This window comes from Dipteris shenzhenensis, chromosome 7, assembly GCF_047967505.1.
Source record: "Dipteris shenzhenensis isolate YYH24624 ecotype China chromosome 7, Dip_SZ_1.0, whole genome shotgun sequence".
NCBI lineage: Eukaryota > Viridiplantae > Streptophyta > Polypodiopsida > Gleicheniales > Dipteridaceae > Dipteris > Dipteris shenzhenensis.
Window position 1 is genome coordinate 25,985,224 of NC_141602.1, and position 23,645 is coordinate 26,008,868.

Genomic DNA, 23,645 nt, shown 5'->3' on the forward strand with positions numbered 1-23,645 from the left:
AAAGAAGCTTCGATGGCGTGCTGGAAATAGTAGAAGACGGAGGCTGAATGCTAAGGAATCAAGGTTGCTGTAGCCAGTGATGAAATGGGCTTCACGGGCTTGCTCTTATATAGCCACCAGTCGTAGTCAATTAGGCTCAATTGGGTGGTCGACCCAGTCTACCCAAAACGGTCGACTGGGAGTCCGTCCCGAAATAGGCCACCGACCATACGATAGAATCGGTGCGCAAAACAGAGCAACTCACCTACGATCACCGTTCGGCCCACAACCATCTAGGATCATCTGAGGCTCCGAACGGGCCCCGCAACCCGAGAGTGGGCTGCCCCGAGAAATGCTCCGTCTACCCTCAGTGCGGTCAGTCAAGGGATGCCTTCCCGCACTTGCATGTAGCCTAGTTGGCGGTGTGCCAACTCTATCTGAAGCCGTCTAGCCATCAGGCCACACATGGCCCCCATCTGGTGTCCAAACCAGGACCTACCGGATAACCGAGCTACTAAAATGCCTTCTCCTCATATGGGGGGCTTACAAGTAGAGTTAGCTGGTTCCCGCGTAGTTACACGAGACTGGAGCATTGATATCTAACAACTTATACATATGATGCTTCTTATTAAGAGTTTTCAAGGGTCAACATTAACAAAAAACTATGCATATGGGCACTCGTTGTGAAGCTCTTGAGAACAAGAATATAGCGTTAACTTTATCTGACATAGTCTATTGTTTAAATATACAATTTTCGGCACAAAAAAACCTTGGAAAATGTATATGTGAACTCCTCTTTATGGAAATATCACACTTAAAGATAAACCATTTGGTGTGACAAAGCTTTAGATTGTCATGTTAACACGACTTAGAGTGAGCTGCGACTGGGACAATCATAAAAGCAGATGGCGAACGAACAGAGCAAGGGTGCTCCTGTGTAGTGTGGTGTCATTGATAAGCGAGGTAAGAGTGGTAGTGAGGAGGGGGGTGAGTTCACACCGACCTGAGATGAGAGGGAAAAAAATCTAGAAATGAAGTGGACCACAAGAAGGAAAAGGTGCCACGTGGTGGGTGGAGGGGCGATGAGTCATTGGGGGGGGGGACATATAAAAAGGGGAGCAAAGCTTTACAAGAATTTTTCTTTACCCTTTTGTGCTGAGGGTCATCAGCGCACATCGCCTTTTGCATCCTCCCAAGAAAAACCCTAATTTCTCCTACGCCTCCTCTGCTCCTCCTCCTCCTCCCCCTCCTGCTCTTCGCCGGCACCTTCCTCATCTCGCCCTGCATTTCATCAGGTTCTTCCCCTCTCTCTTTTATCGCTTTCTTTTTGCTTTTTTTGCCTCCTTTGATTTTGCCTCTCACATTGCTCCAGGGATCGTAGCCTCATCTATTCTTTAGTTTTCGGGTTCCTCCTTGCCTACAGAGATCCTTTGCTTCCCTGCCTTTTCTGCTTCCCTTGCGCGGGAAAGAGAATACGACTAGCGGTGACAGTTCTCACTTTGGCTTTAATAGAAAGGCGGCGACTCGATCTAGAGTGCATTGGGAGTTAAAACAGGGAATCGCGGCACACGGGGAGAGATCAGGAGCTTGTGCCTTTTTTTTTTCGTTCTAAAAATCATTCCTTTCGCAGCAGGCGGAAATAGCGTAGAGTTTTGGAATTTCGTGAACGATTTGCTTCCATAATTGTGTGCGCCGAAGTCTTCAAATTTTCATTTTCGCCTGTATGGCGATCCTGTATGACAATTTGCACCTGCAGAATATGGCTTGGCCACTCTCTGTAGGCACTATTTGATTATTGCTTGCCTTTCCGTTTTCGTGTCTCATCTGTTGCCATCTGGCAATGGCATGGGGATGTTTCTTGTGTTTTATTCGCTTTATAACGCTTTCCAGAAGCTCGAACATCCGTTTAATCTGGGGTTTGTCCGATGGGCATTGTTTAGTCTAATGGTCGTTTCTTCTCACATCAGCGCTTCCCCATGCTGAAATGTTATGCTGTGCAGGTCTGCTCTATAATCCAGTTTGGCATAACTTTTCAACGCTTGCTATTCCTTGGAGAGAAAAATGGTTTCAGATGCAAGCAAGAAGAAGGCCGCACAGAAGAAGGCTGCAGCGGCTGCCAAGCGTGGGTCTAAGGCTTCCAATTCAAAAACAGACGTGTCTAACGGCAGTGCTGATCAGGTTGCAAATGAGATTAGTGCTATGCAGATAACTGACCGGACATGTACAGGAGTGCTTGCTTCTCATCCACAATCCCGAGATATTCACGTAAGAATGCAGCTGTTGGGTTTCAAAGTATTTGCAAAGTTGCCATAGTTTTTCTTTCTGTTTGTACTTTGGCGAGAAGTTTAGGATAGACAACCTTTAAGAATGAAGTACGGTGAGTACACTGAATCGTTAACGCTGGTTATTGTTTCTGTGATTCGGCTGTTCTATGGAGGAAAATTGGATGGAAGCAGTGAGATTGAGCAAGGAACTCTAGGAAATTGTTCTTGCATTGCTAACAAACAAACGTTGCCAACACAACGAAGGACATTAAATGCAATTGAAATGAAGTTTAGCAAAGTTATCGTGGTAGATGTATCCACTCCACAGCATCAAAGCTAGCTATATAGCAGCTAAATCTAGATTCCATATATTACATTTATCCTTGCTCTGGGAAAAATTTACTATCTTTACAAAGAGCTCTTGTAATAGAGTGAAGATAGTCCAAAAGATAGGGGTGCTCGCATAATGCTCTTCAATGCCAAATAGTATTATAATTTGGTAAGCGCTTCCATGTGATTGGTGCCCATGAGTACCTTGTTGCAAAGGCCTCCATACCTTGGAAGCGCATAATTCGTCCCTCATGTACCTTGTGACCTCTATTTTAGGTAGGCATCTTGCTTGTTTTTCTTGTAAGTTTGCTGCAAAAGAGTTTTCAACTTGTCCAAACAGTTGTATATCATATAGAATGCAATACACACTAGTTCCAAAGGATGCGTGTTTGGTGTTGTGGCATCATACCCAATGAAACTTGGGTGTGAGGGTTAGTAAGATTTGTTTGCAATCATGCTATCGAAGAATTTGTGATTCTTCAATAATACAAATCTTTTGATGGCATGTTTGTTCAATTGAAGCTCTTTGATGATATGGTTGTATCCATGGTTGACACGTGGTGGTAGTAGGGGCTTGATAGATTTCATGGTGACATCTCTTTGATCCATGGGTGATATGGCTTAGTGTCATGCTTCAAATTTAAACATAATTGTTGTTTATGTATTCTAGTCTTACAAAGGCGAATTCTGAATTTAAGAAAACTAAGAGGAATTCTTAATTCTTTGAAGTGAAGGTGCAGAGGGTAGATGGAATTCAATGGATGTTTTAAGCTAGTCCCTGTTGGGTGTTGATGACTTTAATGGGGATGTAATAGTAGCTAGTCTCTACTATGCATGATAGAGTTTATGGTTTTCAACCTTATAATCGGTTATCATGAGATTGAAACTGCACTATGTTGTGTTTTTAGAGGATGAGTTTGGGCATGTTCCTGGATTCATCTAGGTATATGCATCTGTCTTGTTAGCGGACATGCAAATTTCACCTTATGAAGTTTTCGTCCCATGTTGTGGTTGGCTATAATTCTTTCTATCTTAAGTGGTGCGTTGCCCTCTCAACTAGATTTAGATGCTCGTCTAGAAGAGACACAAATGAAATTGTTTAGTCTTCAGAAGCAGTTGTGCTTGAATGAAGAGATTTTGGACTACTTTTTGAAAAGCCATCTCCTTTAGTGCTAGCCTTTTTCATGGCTGAGTCCACCCTTCACCTTCTGAATGTCGATAGAAACTCATTACGAAGACTTTTGGATTTGTATGTGTGAGAGCATATGTTTATACAATGGTCTACACCCACAGTTGGGCTTTATACAATGGTCTATACTCATAGTTGGGCGTTGATGACGCCAGTGGGGGTTTTATAGTAGCTAGTCCTTGCTATGTGTGATGGAGTTTATGGTTTTCAACCTTATGAGTGACTATCATGATATTGAAACTGCACTATGTTGTGTTTTTAGAGGATGAGGGGATGAGTTTGGGCATGTTCTTGGATTCATCTAGATATATGCCTTTGCTGTATCAGCGGACATTCAAATTTCACCTTGTGAAGTTTTTGTCCATGTTGCGGCTTGTTGGTATTGCGATAATTCTTTCTCTTAAGTGGTGCGTTGCCCTATCAACTAGATTTAGATGCTCATCTGGGAGAGACTAAAATGAAATCGTCTAGTCTTCACAAGCAGTTGTAGCTTGAATGAAAAGATGTTGGACTACTTTTTGATTAACCTTCTCCTTTATTGCTAGCCTTCGTCAGGGTTGAGTTTGCCCTTCACTTTGGAGTGTCGATAGAAACTCAGTACAGAGACTTTGTATAAATGGATGCTCAAGTATGTGGGGGGGGTGGATTTGTGCGTGAGAGCATATGCTTATACTATGGTCCACACCCACAGTGGATTGCGGATGGCCTCAGTGGGGATGTCATAGCTGTTAGTCCTTGCTATGTGTGATGAAGTTTATGGTTTTCAACCTTATTTGTGACTATCATGAGATTGAAACTGTACTATGTTGTGTTTTTAGAGGATGAGTTTGGGCATGTTCTTGGATTCATCTAGATATATGCTTCTGTCGTATTACGTATTAGCGGACTTGCAAATTTCACCTTTTGAAGTTTTTGTCCATGTTGCGGCTTGCTAGTACTGTGATAATTCTTTCTATCTTAAGTGGTGCACTGCCCTATCAGCTAGATTTAGATGCTCGTCTGGGAGAGACTAAAAGGAAATTGTTGGGTCTTCACAAGTAGTCGTAGCTTGAATGAAGAGATTTTGGACTACTTTTTGATTAGCCTCCTCCTTTAGTGCTAGCCTTCGTCATGGTTGACTCTGCCCTTCACCTCCGGACTGCTGACAGAAACTCAGTACGAAGACTTTGTATAAATGGATGCTCAAGTATGTGTGGGTGTGTGGATTTGTACGTGTGAGAGCATATGTTTATACTATGGTCTACACCCTACGTTGAGCGTCGATGATGTCAGTGGGGATGCCATGGTAGCTAGTCCTTGCTTATGGGTGACTATCATGAGATTGAACTGCACTATGTTGTGCTTTTAAGAGTTGAGTTTGGGCATGTTCTTAGATTCATGTAGATATATGCTTCTGCTGTATTAGCGGACATGCAAATTTCACCTTGTGAAGTTTTCGTCCATGTTGCGGCCTGTTGGTAATGGGATAATTCTTTCCATTTCAAGTGGTGCGTTGCCCTATCACCTAGATTTAGATGCTTGTCTGGGAGAGTCTAAAATGAAATAGTTTTGTCTTCACAAGCAGTTGTAGCTTGAATGAAGAGATTTTGGACTACTTTTTGATTAGCCTCCTCCTTCAGTGCTAGCCTTCGTCATGGCTGAGTTTGCCCTTCACCTCCGGAGTGCTGAGAGAAACTCCGTACAAAGACTTTGTATAATTGGATGCTCAAGTATGTGTGGGTGTGTGGATTTGTACGGGTGAGCATATGTTTATACTATGGTCTACACCCACTGTTGGGCACTGATGACGTCAGTGGGGATGTTATAGTAGCTAGTCCTTGCTATGCGTGATGGAGTTTATGGTTTTGAACCTTACGAGTGTTTAGAGGATGAGTTTGGGCATGTTCACAGATTCATGTATATATATACATATATATATATATATACTTGTTTTAAGCTTATTCAGCCTAATGAGGGAACTTTTGACACCTATGAGACATTAGTTGAAGGGAGATGAGAGAGGGGAGGTCCAAGAGGTGGGTGATCGTAATGGCGTAATTGTGATGCAAGGTTGTGTTTATATATATATATATATACTTGTTTTAAGCTTATTCAGCCTAATGAGGGAACTTTTGACACCTATGAGACATTAGTTGAAGGGAGATGAGAGAGGGGAGGTCCAAGAAGTGGGTGATCGTAATGACGTAATTGTGATGCAAGGTTGTGTTAAAAGGGACCAGTGGTACTTGTACATAACTCTGCTTTTAGAGCTCCCAAACTGTACAGTGCAGCTTACTACTTGCAACGAGACATTATCAGGCCTGATGTCCAAGACAAAGGGACACCAGCAAAAACAGTAAAGGAACATTAGTTACATGTCTTGCACCACTGTATGGGTGATAGAAGCTGCTGTTGTAGGTTTGGTATGTCAGGGAGATTGCTCTTGGAATAAATCTGCAGCCTTCAAAGGTTTGGTGAAAGACATACAATTGAAGGATTAATCCTCATCTCATGATGCCCGTGGTTGTATCATCTGCTGTCATCATTAATTGCACTGCATCAGGCCCGAGAAAGAAGAAAAACAAATTGCAATGTATGCAAATATGTTAAAGTATCAAATTCAATCTGACTTCATCGAATAGTATGATGACGAGCTACTTAATAATTATCTTAGCAGGGAGGAGGTGGAAGACAAGGATTCCAGTGGTGCACTGCTAGAATGTAGGCAATGCCCTTGATGTGAGCCCTCCTATGAGGATGAGAGTGGACTATCCATAACAGTCCCCACACATGGGACTGAATTTTAGAGCTCGGAAGGGCGGTAAGGACTGGCAACTGCTAGTTCCTACAGGCCCATAAGTGTCCTGTTTTGTCAGTCAGATTGCTGGTTTGCCCGTGCGCACGCCCGCCATGGTGGGGGGACTGTCTTCCCAGTTCTATATAAGAGGCATTTGTAGCTGCCCACCCTCATTCCACCCAATCCTGCTAAGGCATGCAGATAGATTAAGAGCAGCAGCATTTGATCTACAGTTTTGCAGCCTTAAATAAAGCTAGCAGCTGGTTTAGTTTTCCAGGCTTTTATACCTTTATGGACAGATCTGAGTTTGTCTTTGAAGCACTTTGGTGTGAGTTCCGGGAGAGTTGAGCATAACTGCTGCACATGCTTGGTTGTCTATTATCTTCTATTGCTTCGACATCTTGCTTGCTGATTCCCAATGTGGTGATGGATGAAAGCTGGATGATAATAAGTATTTAGTGTGGAAGGTAAAGATCTAATGTTGAGGAAGATGTGGATGGTCACCTGCGGTGCAGAGACAAAATAGGCATTGTCTTTGGCCTGGAAGTGACAATTGCAAATGTTGTGGAGGCATAGAGATGCCAAACCCATGGTTCTAAGATAAAGGTAGAAGGCATTGTCTTTGGCAAGGAAGTGACAGCTACAAATGTAGTTGTTGTAGAAGGATAGAGATGCTATTTATCCCATCATCAAGATGAAGTCAAATGCAACGATCTTTGATGTATGAGATGTGAGAGTCTAGGGTATGTGAAAGCGTGACGTCTAGTGATTTACTAAATAACACATTGGAGATTAAATGGCCTCTAAGTGAATATGTGAGAGTCTAGGGTATGTGAAAGCGTGACTTCTATTGATTTTTAACTAGCGGTCCAAATATTAAATGACCTCTAAGAAATATAATTTAAACTACAAAAGCTTTAAATTTGTCATGAGAGATTAAGGTTTAGAGAAAATATTGGACCTAAGGTTGCACTGTGGTTATGCATGAAAACAAGACGGTTTTGCCATTTGCAAGTTGTGTTTAGACATGTGATACCAATAGTGTGAAAGTTGATCATTGGGATTTTAAAATAGCCCATCAAGTTTTGTCTCTTGGGTTGTGAATGATAACTCTAAAGTTTCTCTCGTTGTATGTTACAGCTATACATTTTTAAAATACTATTTTGACGTCGAAGGATATAACTATCCAATTTATTGTTTGAAATTATGGATCCTATGTGATTGAGGTTAAGTCTTACATTGACTTCCTCTTAGGGATAGTGGTGTGTTAACCTAGTTTGTTGGCGACTCATTGCTTTGACTTTCATATTGAATTGGGATTTCAAAATAGCCCATCAAGTTGTCTATTAGGTTATGAATGATAGCCATAACTTGTAGTTATAGTTTCTCTTGTTGTATGTGAGCTATTCTTCGATGACATGTTTTGACGTCGAAGAAGCTAGTATTGAATTCATTGTTTGAAATTATGGATCTTATGAGGGATGGTGGTTCGCTGATGATGGTACTTTTTAATTTGATATTGACTCGTTGCTTTGGCTTTCAGATTGAAAGCTTGTCAGTTACATTTCATGGTCACGATTTGATCGTGGATTCAAGTCTTGAGCTTAATTATGGGAGGTACGTTTTCTTTTGAGGGCTCTACATGCGTTGTGTACGATTGAAAATCATTTTTCTTATTGCAAGATTACTAATGTTGACCTTATTTGTTTGTAGACGCTATGGCCTTTTGGGCTTAAATGGATGTGGAAAGTCCACTCTTCTAGCATCTATAGGGTGTCGAGAGCTTCCAATTCCAGAACACATGGACATCTACCACTTGACTCGTGAGATCGAAGCAACAGACTTGACAGCTTTGGAAGCTGTTGTGAATGTGGACAAAGAGAGGTTAAAACTTGAAAAGGAAGCTGAGATATTGGCAGCTCAGGTATTGTCATCATGTTGGCAAAAGTATGGTTGGGGGTAGGGAGGGAGTGAATGGAGGGGGAGAGAGAGAGAGAGAAAGAAAGAGTCTTTGAAAGACCTAAGGGTTAATGAGACTAAAAAGACTAATACAATGAGTGGAGCTTGTGTGTGTGTGAGAGAGAGAGATAGAGAGAGAAAGAGAGAGAGAGAGAGAGAGAGAGAGAGAGAGAGGGGTGTAATCGGCCTTCAAAGAACTAAATGGCAGTAGTCTTCATCTACTTAATCATACACCTCATAAATAGCCACAATGCAAGCTTTAGTCACTTGAATCACTTAGCAAAACTTAGAAACAAACTTCAACAACAACAAAGGGGAGACCAAAATGCCCCTGCTCAGTGAACACAGTACACAATGCACCCACTGGTCCTAAATGCCTTGGTGCCCCTTTTGGTATTTATTTGATGCTTTTGAATGGAAAATGCTTTACAACCCTTGCACTGTTCCTCTCTGCAAAATCCACTATCTATTCTCTGGGCTTCGAATCCAAGTGCACCACTAGAATACCAATTGGCAAGGCAATCTTGGGCATCCCCTTCTGAAGTGACCCAACTGAGAGGCATCCAGGCATCCAATCCACTGGCAAATTGAGCTCAAAGTAGCCTTTCTGCATCCCCTTCTGAATTGACCCAACTGAGAGGCATCCGGGCATCCAATCCACTGGCAAACTGAGCTCAAAGCAGCCTCAAGGCTATCACATGCATCCACAGTGTCGTTAGGCCTTTTCTAGGATCACCCTTGCCTCTGGGTGCTTGCTAGAACTTGAGAGAGACCAGAAAGGACTGCAAACAACACACATGCACTGTAAAAGCTCCAAAGCAAGAAAGAACAATGAAAAACAAAACCTGGACCCAATCCCCTCATTCTATAGCAGAGAGGCAAGCTCTTTCCTCACGCCTATCCTTCGTCCAGGCTCCCCTCAAGGTGTAGGAGGTTTCCAGCTATCAGGAGGAGAAAAATGAAGAAAGAGAGCGGAAGAGGGGCAAGAAAACGCTGGACAGGACCACATGATTGCCTCAACACCGGGATTTGCATCTTGAATCCTCGCTTCAACTAGCCCTAGCAGTCTCCTTGGGGGGGGGAGGGAGGGAGTTTGGAATAATTTTAGAAAGTTAACTCAAATACCATAGAACCATATGGCCAATTAAATGGGCATTTGAAAGTGTGTGAATAGTGATACCACATCCAGGATGATGGGCAAAAGTCTAGAGGATATCAAAACTTGAAATCAACGATATTTAATAGCCACTCCAATGCATTTGAAAGTGTTGAATTGTGAACTACGTAGATACCACATCTGGGCTGATAGGCAAAGTCTAGAGGATAAGACAAATCGATCTAAGTCTAGAGGATAAGAAAAATTGAAAGTTAACTCAAATACCACATCTAGGATGATGGGCAAAAGTCTAGAGGATATCAAAACTTGAAATCAACGATATTTAATAGCCACTCCAATGCATTTGAAAGTGTGAATTGTGAACTACGTAGATACCACATCTGGGCTGATAGGCAAAGTCTAGAGGATAAGACAAATCGATCTAAGTCTAGAGGATAAGAAAAATTGAAATCAATGACTGTAGAACCATATGGTGTAATTTAGTAGCCACTCCAAAGCATGTTCGGTTGTGGACCCTAACTATTAAGAGAGAGATTCAAAGATAGTCATAGTATACCGTGTTTACACATGAATTTTCAATTGTACATATTCACTTTATCAAATGCACATACAATCAACCAAGTGTACTAATTGGAGACCCAAATAACTATGTAGTGTTGGAGATAAGTGCACACTAAGTGTACTATTTCCTAGTCTACATTTGTCTAAGTCTAGTCTAGTCTTTATGTCTTGAGTTTGTGCCATGTGGCACTTCTACAATTATCCCATAAGCACTCTTGCTTTATGTCTTGTACTTTGGCCCATATATTCATGGGTCACATCATTGCAATCTATTTGTCTAGCTTGTGTCTTGTCTACACTCTTCTCAAGGTATTTCTTGTCTTTCAATCTTGTTATTTCATTTCTAGTTTCTAGTTCTTGCTTCCATATTCCAACATGGTATCAGAGCTAGGCTGATCCCTCTTCTCTCCCCTCAGTCTGTCTCTTCTCAGATGTCTCCCCCGCTGCAGATCTGCCCCTCTTCTCAGATTTCTCCCTCTTCTCATTTCTCCCTCTTTCTGCCCCGCCATTGCGTGCAGCTCCAGATCTGCGCCAGATCTCTGCTCCAGATCTGCGCCATTTCTGCCAGATCTGCGCAGTTCAGCCACAGATCTGCACCCATCAGCTCCCGCTTCTGCTGTCGCTCCTGCATCAACGTACGAGAGTGTCCGTACAGTCCGTACGACTGTATGGAATCCGTACCTGCTGTCCGTACAGATCAGCGCCGTCCGTACTCCGCTGTCCGTACAGTCTGTACGACTGTACGGAATCCGTACCTGCACAGGCCGCACTTCTCCAGCTGCTGTTCGAGATCTGCTCCATCTTCACGGAGATCTGCGCCATCTGTTCGACCTCCTGGACTGTGCCCCTTTTTGCACCTCTGCCTCTGCCTGGGATTAAGGTACTGTGCTTTGCCTCTTTCAGTTTGCTGAGCAGTCTCTCTTTTTTGCTGGTTCCTCCTGCTTCGATGGGCTGTCATATGCTATGGCCTTGACAAAGTGGTGAGAGAACCGGCTTCTTGGATCTCTCCTTTCATTCATTTCTGCAATATTGTAAGGGAATAGACACTGCCCTTGCATCCTAGCAAGAGGTAAGACCTTCCCACATGGCATCTTCCTCTCATTCTCTCATATCTATCGCCAAATTCAATGGGTCCAACTTACTTGGCAAATCAAAATCAAGTGCCATCTTATGAAAGAAGGTCTTTGGGACATTGTTTACCGTGCTGCTCTCGAAGGTCCCTCTGAGCAAGTTGTCATTGCCAAGAATGACAAAGCCTATGCTATCATATTGCTCGGCCTTGGAGATGATTGCATTCATCACATCTCCGACATACAGTCTGCTCCTCAAGCATGGATCACTTTGGATACCCTTTTTGGACCCCGATCTAAAAACTCTAAGATTGCACTTATGATCTCATTCTTTGATTTACATATGCAGGAAGGAGCTACTATAGCCTCTCATGTCAATTATCTTCGCAGTCTTATGGTTCAGCTTGCGTCAGTCAAGTCTCCCATCTCCGAAGATATTGCTATTGCTGTGCTTCTCAAAAGCTTACCTGACACCTATGCTACTCGTGTCACTACCTTCAAGTATCATAATAATCCTTCTCTTGAGGGTATCATCAATGCTCTCCAAGAGGAAGAAAGAACTCAATAACGAAAGGTAACTGACACTGCATTTTTAGCAAAGAAAGGAAGTTCTAAGGTAAGAAAGCCTTGCACCCATTGTGGCAAAACTAATCATATGGAGAAGGATTGTTTCAAGGCTCATCCATGCACCATTTGTGGCCGTGATAATCACCGGGAGAGGGACTGCTACTCCAAACCCTCTACATCAGCCCCTGCATCTACCTCAGCCCATGTTGCTGCAGCATCTCCAACAGCAGATCCTGTTGTTCCTTCCTCATATGATGAGAAGTGGGCTTTCTGATTACTTCTATGTCTTGTCTACCACCTTGACCACCGATGATGTAGGTCAAGGGGTTCTAGTGTCTTGGTCTTTCTGTTTGTCTACAGTCAGTCTTTTGTTTATCTAGTCTTGTCTGTCTGTCTATTTGTCTATCAATCTGACTGTGTTTTGTTTTAGATCCATCTTGTCCCTACCCTTGTGGACCCATATGAGGATATCACTTGAGGAGGGGTGTCTCAGGATCTTTGTCTGTCATGCCTTCTATCTTGTCTCTCACTCTATCAGTCTTTATGTCTGTCTTCTAGTCTTACTGCTAGTGTCCACTTAAGGAGTGTGTTGGAGATAAGTGCACACTAAGTGTACTATTTCCTAGTCTACATTTGTCTAAGTCTAGTCTAGTCTTTATGTCTTGAGTGTGTGCCATGTGGCACTTCTACAATTATCCCATAAGCACTCTTGCTTTATGTCTTGTACTTTGGCCCATATATTCATGGGTCACATCATTGCAATCTATCTGTCTAGCTTGTGTCTTGTCTACACTCTTCTCAAGGTATTTCTTGTCTTTCAATCTTGTTATTTCATTTCTAGTTTCTAGTTCTTGCTTCCATATTCCAACATGTAGAACAATATGCACCTGATAATGCTTATCTATTTACATGGACTTCAAAGGGGTGTTCATAAAGGATTTTGAGAGGGAGAGGGGGAGGAAGAGGGAGACCTAGAAGCAAGTGCGTGCCTATTGATTGAGTGCACAAACGCGAATATGATTTCTCATGCGAATGCATTGTATTGAGCCTTGCTTTGTTCCTTAGAGAGTCTTTGGGTGAGTGACCCTTGCTCATGTACCTTTGTCTTGCCACACTTTATGTATAGCTCCATTGTCAAGCTAGGTTTTGGAGGTGCATTTGTCTTTTATGAGAGAGATGGTTTCTATCAGCGTACATGGCTGCAACTTAACCAAGACGAGAATAGTGTCATTGTGCTTTGCTTGCAACTTGTAGGTATTGCAAGCTCAAGAACACCTTAAATGCACTGATTTTATGATTGAAATCAATGCCTTTTACGTGTCATGAGCCTGCTAGCCTTTGAGTCCAATAACTAGGAATTATCATCAATCAGACACGTGTGTTGGAGAGGTCACCTCCCCATCTGTAAGCCCCCATATGAGGAGAGCATGGGGGAGGGAGACCTAGGGCAGTACCCAACAGAAAAAGAGAGAAAGGGGCTGCCACATAGACAGCATCATGGCTGTAATGTGGGCAGCACACCTAGAGCTGGAACAAGCCTGGAGCAGAGGCAAGATAGTCTGGGACAGATTGCGAAGGATCTAGGACATGGAGGCGCACTGTTTGCAGAGGCGCAGATATGGCAGGGTGTGCAGGCCCAGATCTGCAGCAGGAACTGTGGGTGTCAGTGGGCAGGAGACAGGCCTTTTATAGGCTGGATATATGCCTTGAAAGGAGGGCCAAAGGGCCCTGGAAGTTTGGGCCAGAAAGCCCTGGGTTGTGTGCCTTATAGGGCTGGACCAGCCACAGACTGGTCGGCCAGTCTGTACCAGGCTGGTCGGTTTTTTACCAGCCCCCTTGGGGCCTATAAAAGGAGAGGCCCTGAGCCTCATTTCACATCATCTGGAGCAGCAATTCCACCAGCAGAAGGAGCAGCAGCAGGGCTATTGGGCCTACAGTCAGGAGGAGAAAGAAGTACCTTGTGCTGCAGACTTAGCTTGCAGGAGGCTGCCCACCTAGGCTGGTTTCCAGACAGCAAGGTGGAGAGGATCATTTTAGACGGAAAGTCTACTCACGCTCGAGGTGGAGCACGCGGACTCTAGTCTAGAGATAGCCAGCAGATAGGAGAAAGACTTTGTGGTAAGATCAGAGGACCACACCATTGGTGGGACTCTGGATGTGTCTCTCTTGTATTGTGTCCATAGTTGTGGACGGAAATATATTATTTGATGGTATCTCTATCTAGTTTGGTTCATTGTCTATTGATGAGTCTGCACACCTATTGAATGCACATAAGTAAAGAAGTTTGTGATTCCACACCCACACCGCACATTGTGTGAGCTCCTGGGCATTATTTCCGCTGCGTGTACCCTCTGTTGGGTATTTTCTAACATGGTATCAGAGCCCAAGTAGGAGGCTCACAGGTGTGGGAGCTTGAAGGCAGGGACCTTGCTGAAGGACGACCTTGATTCAGAAGCTCTAGGGAATCGACTTCCACGTCTGGAGGATTGTGCCCTTGCGAGGAGGAGGGTGACTCAGGTTCAGTCAGGTGCGTTCAGAGTTCTGGTTTACTGAAATTGAGTTTGGTTGACTTTGTTGTGTGGTATGTACAGCAGAGATGTCGACATCTACAGCCTCTTCAGCCCCTGCTTTCCCTTCCTCCTCCTCCAGTTTTCTCTCTTTCACTATCCCTAACTTTGGAGAGTCTGGGAACGTGGACGGGACTAATTACCCGATCTGGAAAGTGAAGATCCGGAGTCATTTAGTGGCTCGGAAGTTGTGGAAGCTGACCACGGGAGAGGAGTCGAAGCCGGAGGACATGGTGGACAGTAAAGGAGAGGTACTCTTGGCAGTAGACAGAGAGGAGCTTGAAGCTTGGGAAGAAAGAGATGCCCATGCTGGCAATAATCATAGGGACTACGGTGGACTCCGTTCTTTCGCATATCCAGCTGGTCGAGACGTCAATAGAGGCGTGGGCCACCCTGAAGGATCTGTACGAGACAGACAATACCTCCCGGATTGTGCTTCTTCAGCATCAACTCTACAATCTTGATATGGAAGAAGGCGATACGATACATAGCCATTTGACGAAGGTCAAGGTGGTGCGGGATCAGCTGGCAGCAATTGGTCAGAAGACAGACTCATGCCATCTGGCCTTGATGGTATTGAGGAGATTGCCTCGGAGTTTCAAGAGCTTTGTTACGGCTGTGACAGCAGGACAGAGGACCAAACCTCTGACATTTGAGGAGTTGTGTCCATTATTGCTACAAGAGGAAGCTCGGGAAAAGCTCTACAATGAGGACAAAGACGACAAGGCGATGCTGACAAAGGATTCTGTTGGCAAAGGAAAGGGCAAGCCTAACGGTGGTAAGTCCAATAAAGACGACTCTGATGACGAGGGGACTTCGAAGAGGAAGCACAAGAAGAAGTGTTTCTATTGTGACATGCCCGGATATTTTGCAAAGGATTGCAGAAAGAAAAAGGCGGATTTGAAAAAGGAGTCTGACTCAGATTCAGAGGGAAAAACCAAAGCAAATGTGGTAATCGAAGAATTGTTCATGGTGACATCACCGAGTGTTACCGAGGTCAGATATGTTGATCCAGAAGTCACAGTAAGGATGTCTGACATAGAGACGTGGGTCGACGAGGAGTCAGATGCCTTTGTGAAGGTGAAGGACAGTATGGAGTGCTTGGTACCTTCCAGGTGTATGGCTGTTGACACTGACACGAGGGTGGATTCCATGGAAAGCCCTGGGGTCTCATGGTCAGATGGATGCTGGACTTCAGAAGGGGACAGTACAGGATTACACAGGATCTTGACAGGTGCCTCATTGAGGTACAGGGTTTGCTTTCAGAGCGAACATTCAGGCAGTACAACAGTCTGGTATGTATTTGATATTCTGCATTTGAGTCTTTATAGCATGCTGTGGAGAGATTCTGCTCTTCATTTGTCTCAGGTGATAAGAGATTGGAAGGAATTGGCCTTCTTCGAAGGTAGAAGGGGAAGTATTGGTGCTTCTTCAAATCTCGGACGCAGATTGCTAGAAGGTGGTGGACAAAGAGTACTGAAGCCAGAAGAGTACCTGCTTGAGAACTCAGCGAGAGTTCATGGTCCAGGTTATCTGGAAATATTCATTGGTTGCAGACCTTGCCAAAGGAAGGACGGGTTGAAATAGATCCTCAGAGCATGGTGCCTGGAAGACTCCAGGTTGTTCACTCATTATGAGGGGGATGACTGGAAGATCGTGACGGCTGGATTGCTCGAGTTCAGAGGCGGGAATGTGACTGAAGGAGGTGGTACCAGGAGGTGCTACCAGAGATGGACTTGTGTACCAGGATGGTGTGCGGAAGCGGAATCGGACCTGGTGGAGCAGGAGCCATTGGATGAAAAGCCAGGAAAAGATTTCGACACCGAAAGGTTCCAGAGGACTACGACCAGGGAGTTACTGGAGCATCTTCATCGACGTGTTGGCATTGGGCTGAGATGTGTCGGTGAGAGGGGGTGTTGAAGAGGTCACCTCCCCATCTGTAAGCCCCCATATGAGGAGAGCATGGGGGAGGGAGACCTAGGGCAGTACCCAACAGAAAAAGAGAGAAAGGGGCTGCCACATAGACAGCATCATGGCTGTCATGTGGGCAGCACACCTAGAGCTGGAACAAGCCTGGAGCAGAGGCAAGATAGTCTGGGACAGATTGCGAAGGATCTAGGACATGGAGGCGCACTGTTTGCAGAGGAGCAGATATGGCAGGGTGTGCAGGCCCAGATCTGCAGCAGGAACTGTGGGTGTCAGTGGGCAGGAGACAGGCCTTTTATAGGCTGGATATATGCCTTGAAAGGAGGGCCAAAGGGCCCTGGAAGTTTGGGCCAGAAAGCCCTGGGTTGTGTGCCTTATAGGGCTGGACCAGCCACAGACTGGTCGGCCAGTCTGTACCAGGCTGGTCGGTTTTTTACCAGCCCCCTTGGGGCCTATAAAAGGAGAGGCCCTGAGCCTCATTTCACATCATCTGGAGCAGCAATTCCACCAGCAGAAGGAGCAGCAGCAGGGCTACCTTTGGGCCTACAGTCAGGAGGAGAAAGAAGTACCTTGTGCTGCAGACTTAGTTTGCAGGAGGCTGCCCACCTAGGCTGGTTTCCAGACAGCAAGGTGGAGAGGATCATTCTAGACGGAAAGTCTACTCACGCTCGAGGTGGAGCACGCGGACTCTAGTCTAGAGATAGCCAGCAGATAGGAGAAAGACTTTGTGGTAAGATCAGAGGACCACACCATTGGTGGGACTCTGGATGTGTCTCTCTTGTATTGTGTCCATAGTTGTGGACGGAAATATATTATTTGATGGTATCTCTATCTAGTTTGGTTCATTGTCTATTGATGAGTCTGCACACCTATTGAATGCACATAAGTAAAGAAGTTTGTGATTCCACACCCACACCGCACACTGTGTGAGCTCCTGGGCATTATTTCCGCTGCGTGTACCCTCTGTTGGGTATTTTCTAACAACGTGGACCATTCTGATTTTGTATTTTTTCCACCTATATCATTCATTTGTTGAATAATGTGGCAGTGCACATGTACTTACAACAAAAGTGTAAGAAGAATAAAAATCTGAATTTGTACATTCTAGATATTCAAAGTTAGAGAGGAAAGGCAACCAAAGAATCTATAAGGTTTGGGGAACAAAAATGGTAAAGGACTCAATCGTGATTACATTGGATAATTCATTCTCCAAATGATTTATATTATGACTTACGTTAACCTAATATTGTAGATTGGAGTAATGACTCGAACAAGTTGGATATCAAGGAGTTTAAATTGCTTAAATAACTTGGATGCCCTATAGTTTCCAAATATAGAAACTTTGGAAAGTAGCACATGAATCAAGAACTTGTAGATAGCTTATTTTCTTAGTCTTGAAAAATGTTAAGTGAATTGAAGCTTGTGTTTGTGTGCTTGTAGCCTAGGTCTTACCAAATGATTGTTGATACCCGAAGCTAGCATACACATCGCTTGTATACTATGGATAGATAGGGCATCCACTATACATGGGTAGCTGAGATTGTGTTATAAGTGACCCTCAAGATAAGATGTATGCCTCATGGCCTTTAAGCACGAACATTTTCAATTCCGTTGTGCCTTGTTGGCAAGAGTACTTGGATTGGGGATCCATGCCTCTAAATGCTAGGAAAGAAACCTTAGAATTTCTATCGTCCTTGTTAGAAGTGCTTAAGATGCATTGCTCGAGGGTTGGTTGGCCTCATGAGCAACCCCTTAATGCCACCCTCTTGGGTGAGGGTCTTCGGTATCAAATGCAAGTTCTTATGGTAGGGAGTCAAGATGGTCTAGAGTTCAAGCTCGGAGGTGACTTGACGTATAGAGAGGGTGGCTATGAGGTGCATGAATCCTAGCCGGGGTAGAAAGAGAAAAAACATGGATTGGGTAGAAGACTTTGAGTGCCTATGATCCTAGATAAATTATCTATCTTCGAGTCTATGCTATTGGAGCCTGAAGGGTTAGAAAGCTTCATCTTGTAGCTTCTCTTGCAATTTGACTTTTTGTCAATTATAGAAGGTTTGCAATTTACATGTGAGTTCTTCATGAGTCTTCAAATTAATTGAATACCAACTCTTATATCCTCAATACGTTTTACTATTAGTAATCTCCATGGTGCTAGAAAAAGCATGGTGAGGGAGGGGAGTGGGTAGAAGACTTTGAGCAGTTGGGTTCAAGGCTAGTTTTGAATACTAGCATGTAGATGTAGATTTCTATCTTGGATCTATGTTACTAGAGCTCAAAAGGTCGCAAAACTACACCTTGCAGCTTCTCTTGCAATTTGATTCGTTGTCAATTATAGAACTTTTGCAAGTTGCATGTGACTTGTTAATTGACACAACCTTTTATATCCTCAATATGTTTTACTGTTAGTAATCTCCATGATGACTTCTGGTGAGTCTTGCAATTGAAGACCTTCCTATGAGGAGACTATTTGGTGGTGGCTAGGATTGGGTATGCCCTAGCCAAGTACAATTTTTGTGGGCCTTCCAAGACCTACATTGGGGTCTGTATTGGAGGGCTTTCAAAAGTTGCTATTGGCTGATCTGCCCTTCACCTCCGGAGTGCTGACAGAAACTTAGTACAAAGACTTTGTATAAATGGATGCTCAAGTATGCGTGGGTGTCTGGATTTGTATGTGTGAGAGCATATTTTATACTATGGTCTACCCCCACTGTTGGGCGTTGATGATGTAAGTGGGGATGTCATAGTAGCTAGTCCTTGCTATGCGTGATGGAGTTTATGGTTTTCAACCTTGTGAGTGACTATCATGAGATTGAAATTGCACTATGTTGTATTTTTAGAGGATGAGTTTGGGAATGTTCCTAGATTCATCTAGGTATATTGATTGGAGTGTGACCAATTACTAATTCTCTCCCTCGAAAGTATGAGGGTGTAATGGGAGTCTCTTTAATGGGTTTCTTACCTTTAACAGAGGTCCAAAGTTGTGCTTTGAGCCTATGGTTCGTCATTTGTCTTGGCAAGCTCTCACACTGACTAGTCTTGTCATGATGCTCAACGTCTTATTGGTAAGGGTCGGGAAATGCTACATGTCGATTATTTTTTAAGAGGCATCGGTTGTACGGTTAATCCACTCGGTGGTATTCTTGGTCAGTTGTATGGTTAAGCCTCCTGGACCTGCTATCCCTTTAGTGTAGTCCATAGGTGGAAACTTGAGAATCATCAAGGGCTCTTCTATATGGGTTGTCTATTCAGTAGATTGAACAAATTTGGTTCCGTATCCATGTCTTAAGTGTTTACTGGGTCATTTTGAGCACGTTTGAAGTGTGTGGTTGTGATGGGAATGGGAAATTGTTGAATGGAATGGGAGTGATAGTAGGAATTCTGGGTCATTGTGAAAACACTAGTGCCTTGAGATTCCTGACCAACCCTTTGAGTAGATCAGTATGGACTTCTTAATGGATTTTTCTCCTTCCAGTGCCAATGTGCCACATGTCCCAAGCCTTTCGGATATGATGTCACTTGCATGCAGCCCCTCTGATGGACCTCGCTTGCATGGCCTTTGGCTGAACGAGGGTGCCCATATGAGGATTTTCCCTTTACATTCTGGGGGGTGAGGCCTCCCCCTCCCTTACTCTCCTTGTCTCTAGTTTTCCGAGTTACCCATCTTTTTATACACAATGTTATCCCTCACCCTAACGAGTTACCCCCTTGCATGCATACGCAACCTCCATCCCTTTTCTTATTACTCCTCTTCCATGCGATTTGCTAGGTTGAATCTCCCTTTGTGTGTGCGCGTGTGCATGCGTGTGGAGAAATTTCATATAATGTTTATTCTAGGATCTAGTGTCACAAAAAACGTGTTTCGCCGAAACGGGCCAAACACCAGTGCATTGGGTGAAGTGCCCTGGTGCAGACTGTTATGGTGTCTTGACTCTTTTGAGAGTACTTAGTGTGTATGTGTGTATATGAGAGCTCTTTTGAGAGAGAGAGAGAGAGAGAATCTGAAGATAGTTATTTATGTTTGATATATAATTTGTATAAAATACATTTTAAAACCCGTCTGGAAGCAAAATCTAGAAATGTGTTTCTAGAAACGTTTCTTGTGACAACTTTATTCCTTACCTTCATTGAGTTACTCTCCCTTCATGTATAACAGTATACCCATCTTTCTGAGCCCTCCTTCCCTGTCCCATATTTGCCATGTTGAGTCTCCTTTGTGTTTTCCTGGATGGCTTCTCCTTTAATGCTAGCCTTCGTCATGGCTGAGTCTTCCCTTCCAACTCCGGAGTGCTGACAGAAACTCAGTACGAAGACTTTGTATAAATGGATGCTCAAGTATGTGTGGGTGTGGATTTGTATGTGTGAGAGCATATGGTCTACACCCACTGTTGGGCGCTGATGATGTCAGCGGGGATGTCATAGTAGCTAGTCCCTGCTATGCGCGATGGAGTTTATGGTTTTCAACCTTATGACTATCATGAGATTGAACTGCTCTATGTTGTGTTTTTAGAGGATGAGTTTGGGCATGTTCCCGGACTCACCTAGGTATATACTCCCCCCTGCATGCATACCGATCGTCCTCAGGCCTGCTTACCTCTGCCATATTTCTCCTCTTCCATGAGATTTGCCAGGCTGAGTCCCCCTTTTGTGTGTGTGTGTGTGTGCGTGCGCGTGTGTCTGGGTGTGTGCATGTGAATGCGGGCAAGTGCGCGCGTGAGCGTGTTTCTAAGGTATGAGGAGTTGGAGAATTATACGGACTCCGGCTCCAAGAAGCGGTTGATACAGTTGGTCTCTCTGGATTTCATTGGCAAGTGGATATGCTCTCCTTACATTCTCTTGCATCACTCCCGTTGTCTACCCACTCTCATCTGACCTGCCCCTCCCCCCTCGTTTCTGATTTTTTTCCCCCCTTGTGGTTCTTCTGCTCTGTGATCCTTGGGAGATGTAGTTGGAGAGGTCGATAGAGATGCTGATTTCTGGTAGTGAGGGTGAAATAAACTTCCATTCCTTTTTTTCAAGTTGCCAGTTCTTAAAATAGATTCTGTTTTCCTGCTTATAAGAGGAAGGTTATACAGTCTGTAGTGCATGTGTGTGTGTATTGGGGGGGGCGTCATTGCTCTTGTTAAGGTGTTTGATTTCAATGTTCCATGCACAGGACGATGGAGGGGGTGAGCTGCTGGAGCGTATGTATGAGCGGTTGGAAGCCATGGATGCAGCAAGAGCAGAGAAGAGGGCGGCTGAAATTTTACATGGTTTAGGTTTCACAAAAAGTATGCAAGGAAAGAAGACTCGTGATTTTTCTGGAGGTTGGCGAATGAGGTTAGCATTGGCCAGAGCATTATTTATGAATCCCACAATCTTACTTCTGGATGAACCAACCAATCATCTGGGTTAGTATTGCTCAATTCAGTGCTGGGCCTCTCTGGTTTCTTTTGTTATTTTACTCACCTTTGTGCGTAATATTCCTTTTTTTGGTTGAATGATTTTTTCTCATCTGCTCTGTTATTATCTCCTTGCAGATCTTGAAGCATGTGTGTGGCTGGAAGAAACATTAAAAAAGTTTGATCGTATCCTCGTGGTGGTTTCACACTCTCAAGATTTTCTCAATGGAGTATGCACAAATATTATCCACATGCAAAGCAAGGCACTCAAGTTCTATACGGGGAACTATGATCAGTATGTCCAGACACGTGCAGAGCTTGAGGAGAATCAGATGAAGCAATACAAATGGGAACAGGAGCAAATATCAAATATGAAAGAGTACATTGCAAGGTTTGGACATGGTTCTGCAAAGCTTGCTAGGCAAGCCCAGAGTAAAGAGAAAACATTGGCGAAAATGGAAAGAGGGGGGCTTACAGAGAGAGTGGCTCGAGACAAGGTCCTTGTTTTCCGTTTTACTGATGTTGGGAAACTGCCTCCTCCAGTATTGCAGTTTGTGGAGGTTGACTTTGGTTACACACCAGAGCACCTTATATATGAGAAAATTGACTTTGGAGTTGATCTGGACTCCCGTATAGCTTTGGTAGGGCCGAACGGAGCTGGTAAGAGCACACTATTGAAGCTTATGACTGGCGAGTTGGTACCTCAGGATGGCATGGTGAGACGCCACAACCATCTCCGTATTGCCCAATTTCATCAGCATTTGGCTGACAAATTAAACCTGGACGTGCCTGCACTACAATATATGATGTCGGAATATCCTGGTCTTGAAGAGGAAAAGATGCGTGCAGCAATTGGTCGGTTTGGGCTTACGGGTAAGGCCCAAATTATGCCAATGAAAAACCTTTCTGATGGCCAGAGGAGCAGAGTGATATTTGCATGGCTAGCATGGAGGTTGCCTCATCTTCTCCTGCTTGATGAGCCTACTAATCATCTTGACATTGAGACTATAGATGCATTAGCTGATGCTTTGAATGAATGGGATGGGGGGCTTGTTCTTGTGAGCCATGACTTCAGGCTCATAAATCAGGTAGCCAAAGAAATATGGGTTTGTGAAAACAAGACTGTCTCAAGGTGGGAGGGTGATATCATGGATTTCAAAGCACACTTGAAGAAAAAGGCAGGCCTCTAAGCATTATGGAGTCACACTTATTGGCTTCAAATCTGGCAAATTACATCTCTTCTTCATTATATGTATTAAACACTTTGTCCTATTTGACCACTCTTTAACAACATGTTGAGTTAGGCTCTTCTGGTCTCTTCACTCTATGTGGAAGATACAGGGTCATCTAGTATTGGTCCTTACGAGTGTGCCGTAACTAAAGGAAACAAACGTGTCTTGGTTTTTTCCCTGCAAAAAGGTCGGATCGTTGTTGTCTTCTTTGAGATATATTAGAAGTGTGCAAATACAGGGAGGGTACAGGGGCTAGTCGATAAAACAACATATCACAAATGTGTATAATGCCTTAGCATGCGCTAGTATAAATTGCTAAGAAACATCGACTGGTGTATCTTTTTTGACGTAATAGTGAAGCAAATACAAAGAGGGTACAACATATCTCAAATGCTTGTGCCTTAGCATGTGCTAGTATAAATTGCCTACTAAGCACGACTGGTGTATCTTTTTTGATGTAATAGTGGTGGTTATCTGAATGTATTTGGTTGATATTGGAATTCTTAAGGCATAAAAAATGTCGCTCATATTCATTCTAGCGAGGAATGCATAGCCATGATGATATACTTCCAGCTATTTGGTGATTTCACATGTCAAACACAGATGCATTCGGTACTGGGTTGTCCCAATAATCTTCAGTCTACCCTGTATTTTTTGGGAATTTATCCCGATTCAATAGATACATGTTTACTCATACAGCTCAGTGGATACATGTTACTCGGCCACAGTG

The 23,645-nt window shown here is 43.8% G+C and overlaps 1 protein-coding gene across 2 annotated transcripts; it reads left to right on the plus strand.

The window, feature by feature from the left end:
* Nucleotides 1-1,124: 1,124 nt before the first annotated feature.
* ABCF1 (ABC transporter family protein) lies at nucleotides 1,125-23,101 on the plus strand. 2 transcript variants are annotated; one of them, XM_087377330.1, is made up of 7 exons: nucleotides 1,125-1,274; nucleotides 1,352-1,463; nucleotides 1,980-2,244; nucleotides 8,082-8,155; nucleotides 8,252-8,462; nucleotides 21,458-21,692; nucleotides 21,822-23,101. In XM_087377330.1, the coding sequence occupies exons 3-7, from the start codon at nucleotides 2,041-2,043 to the stop codon at nucleotides 22,871-22,873; spliced, it is 1,776 nt and encodes a 591-aa protein (XP_087233456.1). In that variant the 5' UTR covers nucleotides 1,125-1,274; nucleotides 1,352-1,463; nucleotides 1,980-2,040; the 3' UTR covers nucleotides 22,874-23,101. The 2 variants fall into 2 exon arrangements, with proteins under 2 accessions (XP_087233456.1, XP_087233454.1); XM_087377328.1 differs by lacking the exon at nucleotides 1,352-1,463.
* The last annotated feature ends 544 nt before the right edge of the window (nucleotides 23,102-23,645 follow it).

Excerpts from the sequence above, each read along its gene's own strand:
- ABCF1 (XM_087377330.1), top strand. The coding sequence starts at position 2,041 with ATGGTTTCAGATGCAAGCAAGAAGAAGGCCGCACAGAAGAAGGCTGCA. Across the intron at positions 2,245-8,081 it reads CACAATCCCGAGATATTCAC|ATTGAAAGCTTGTCAGTTAC; the intron begins GTAAGAATGCAG and ends TTTGGCTTTCAG. Across the intron at positions 8,463-21,457 it reads CTGAGATATTGGCAGCTCAG|GACGATGGAGGGGGTGAGCT; the intron begins GTATTGTCATCA and ends TTCCATGCACAG.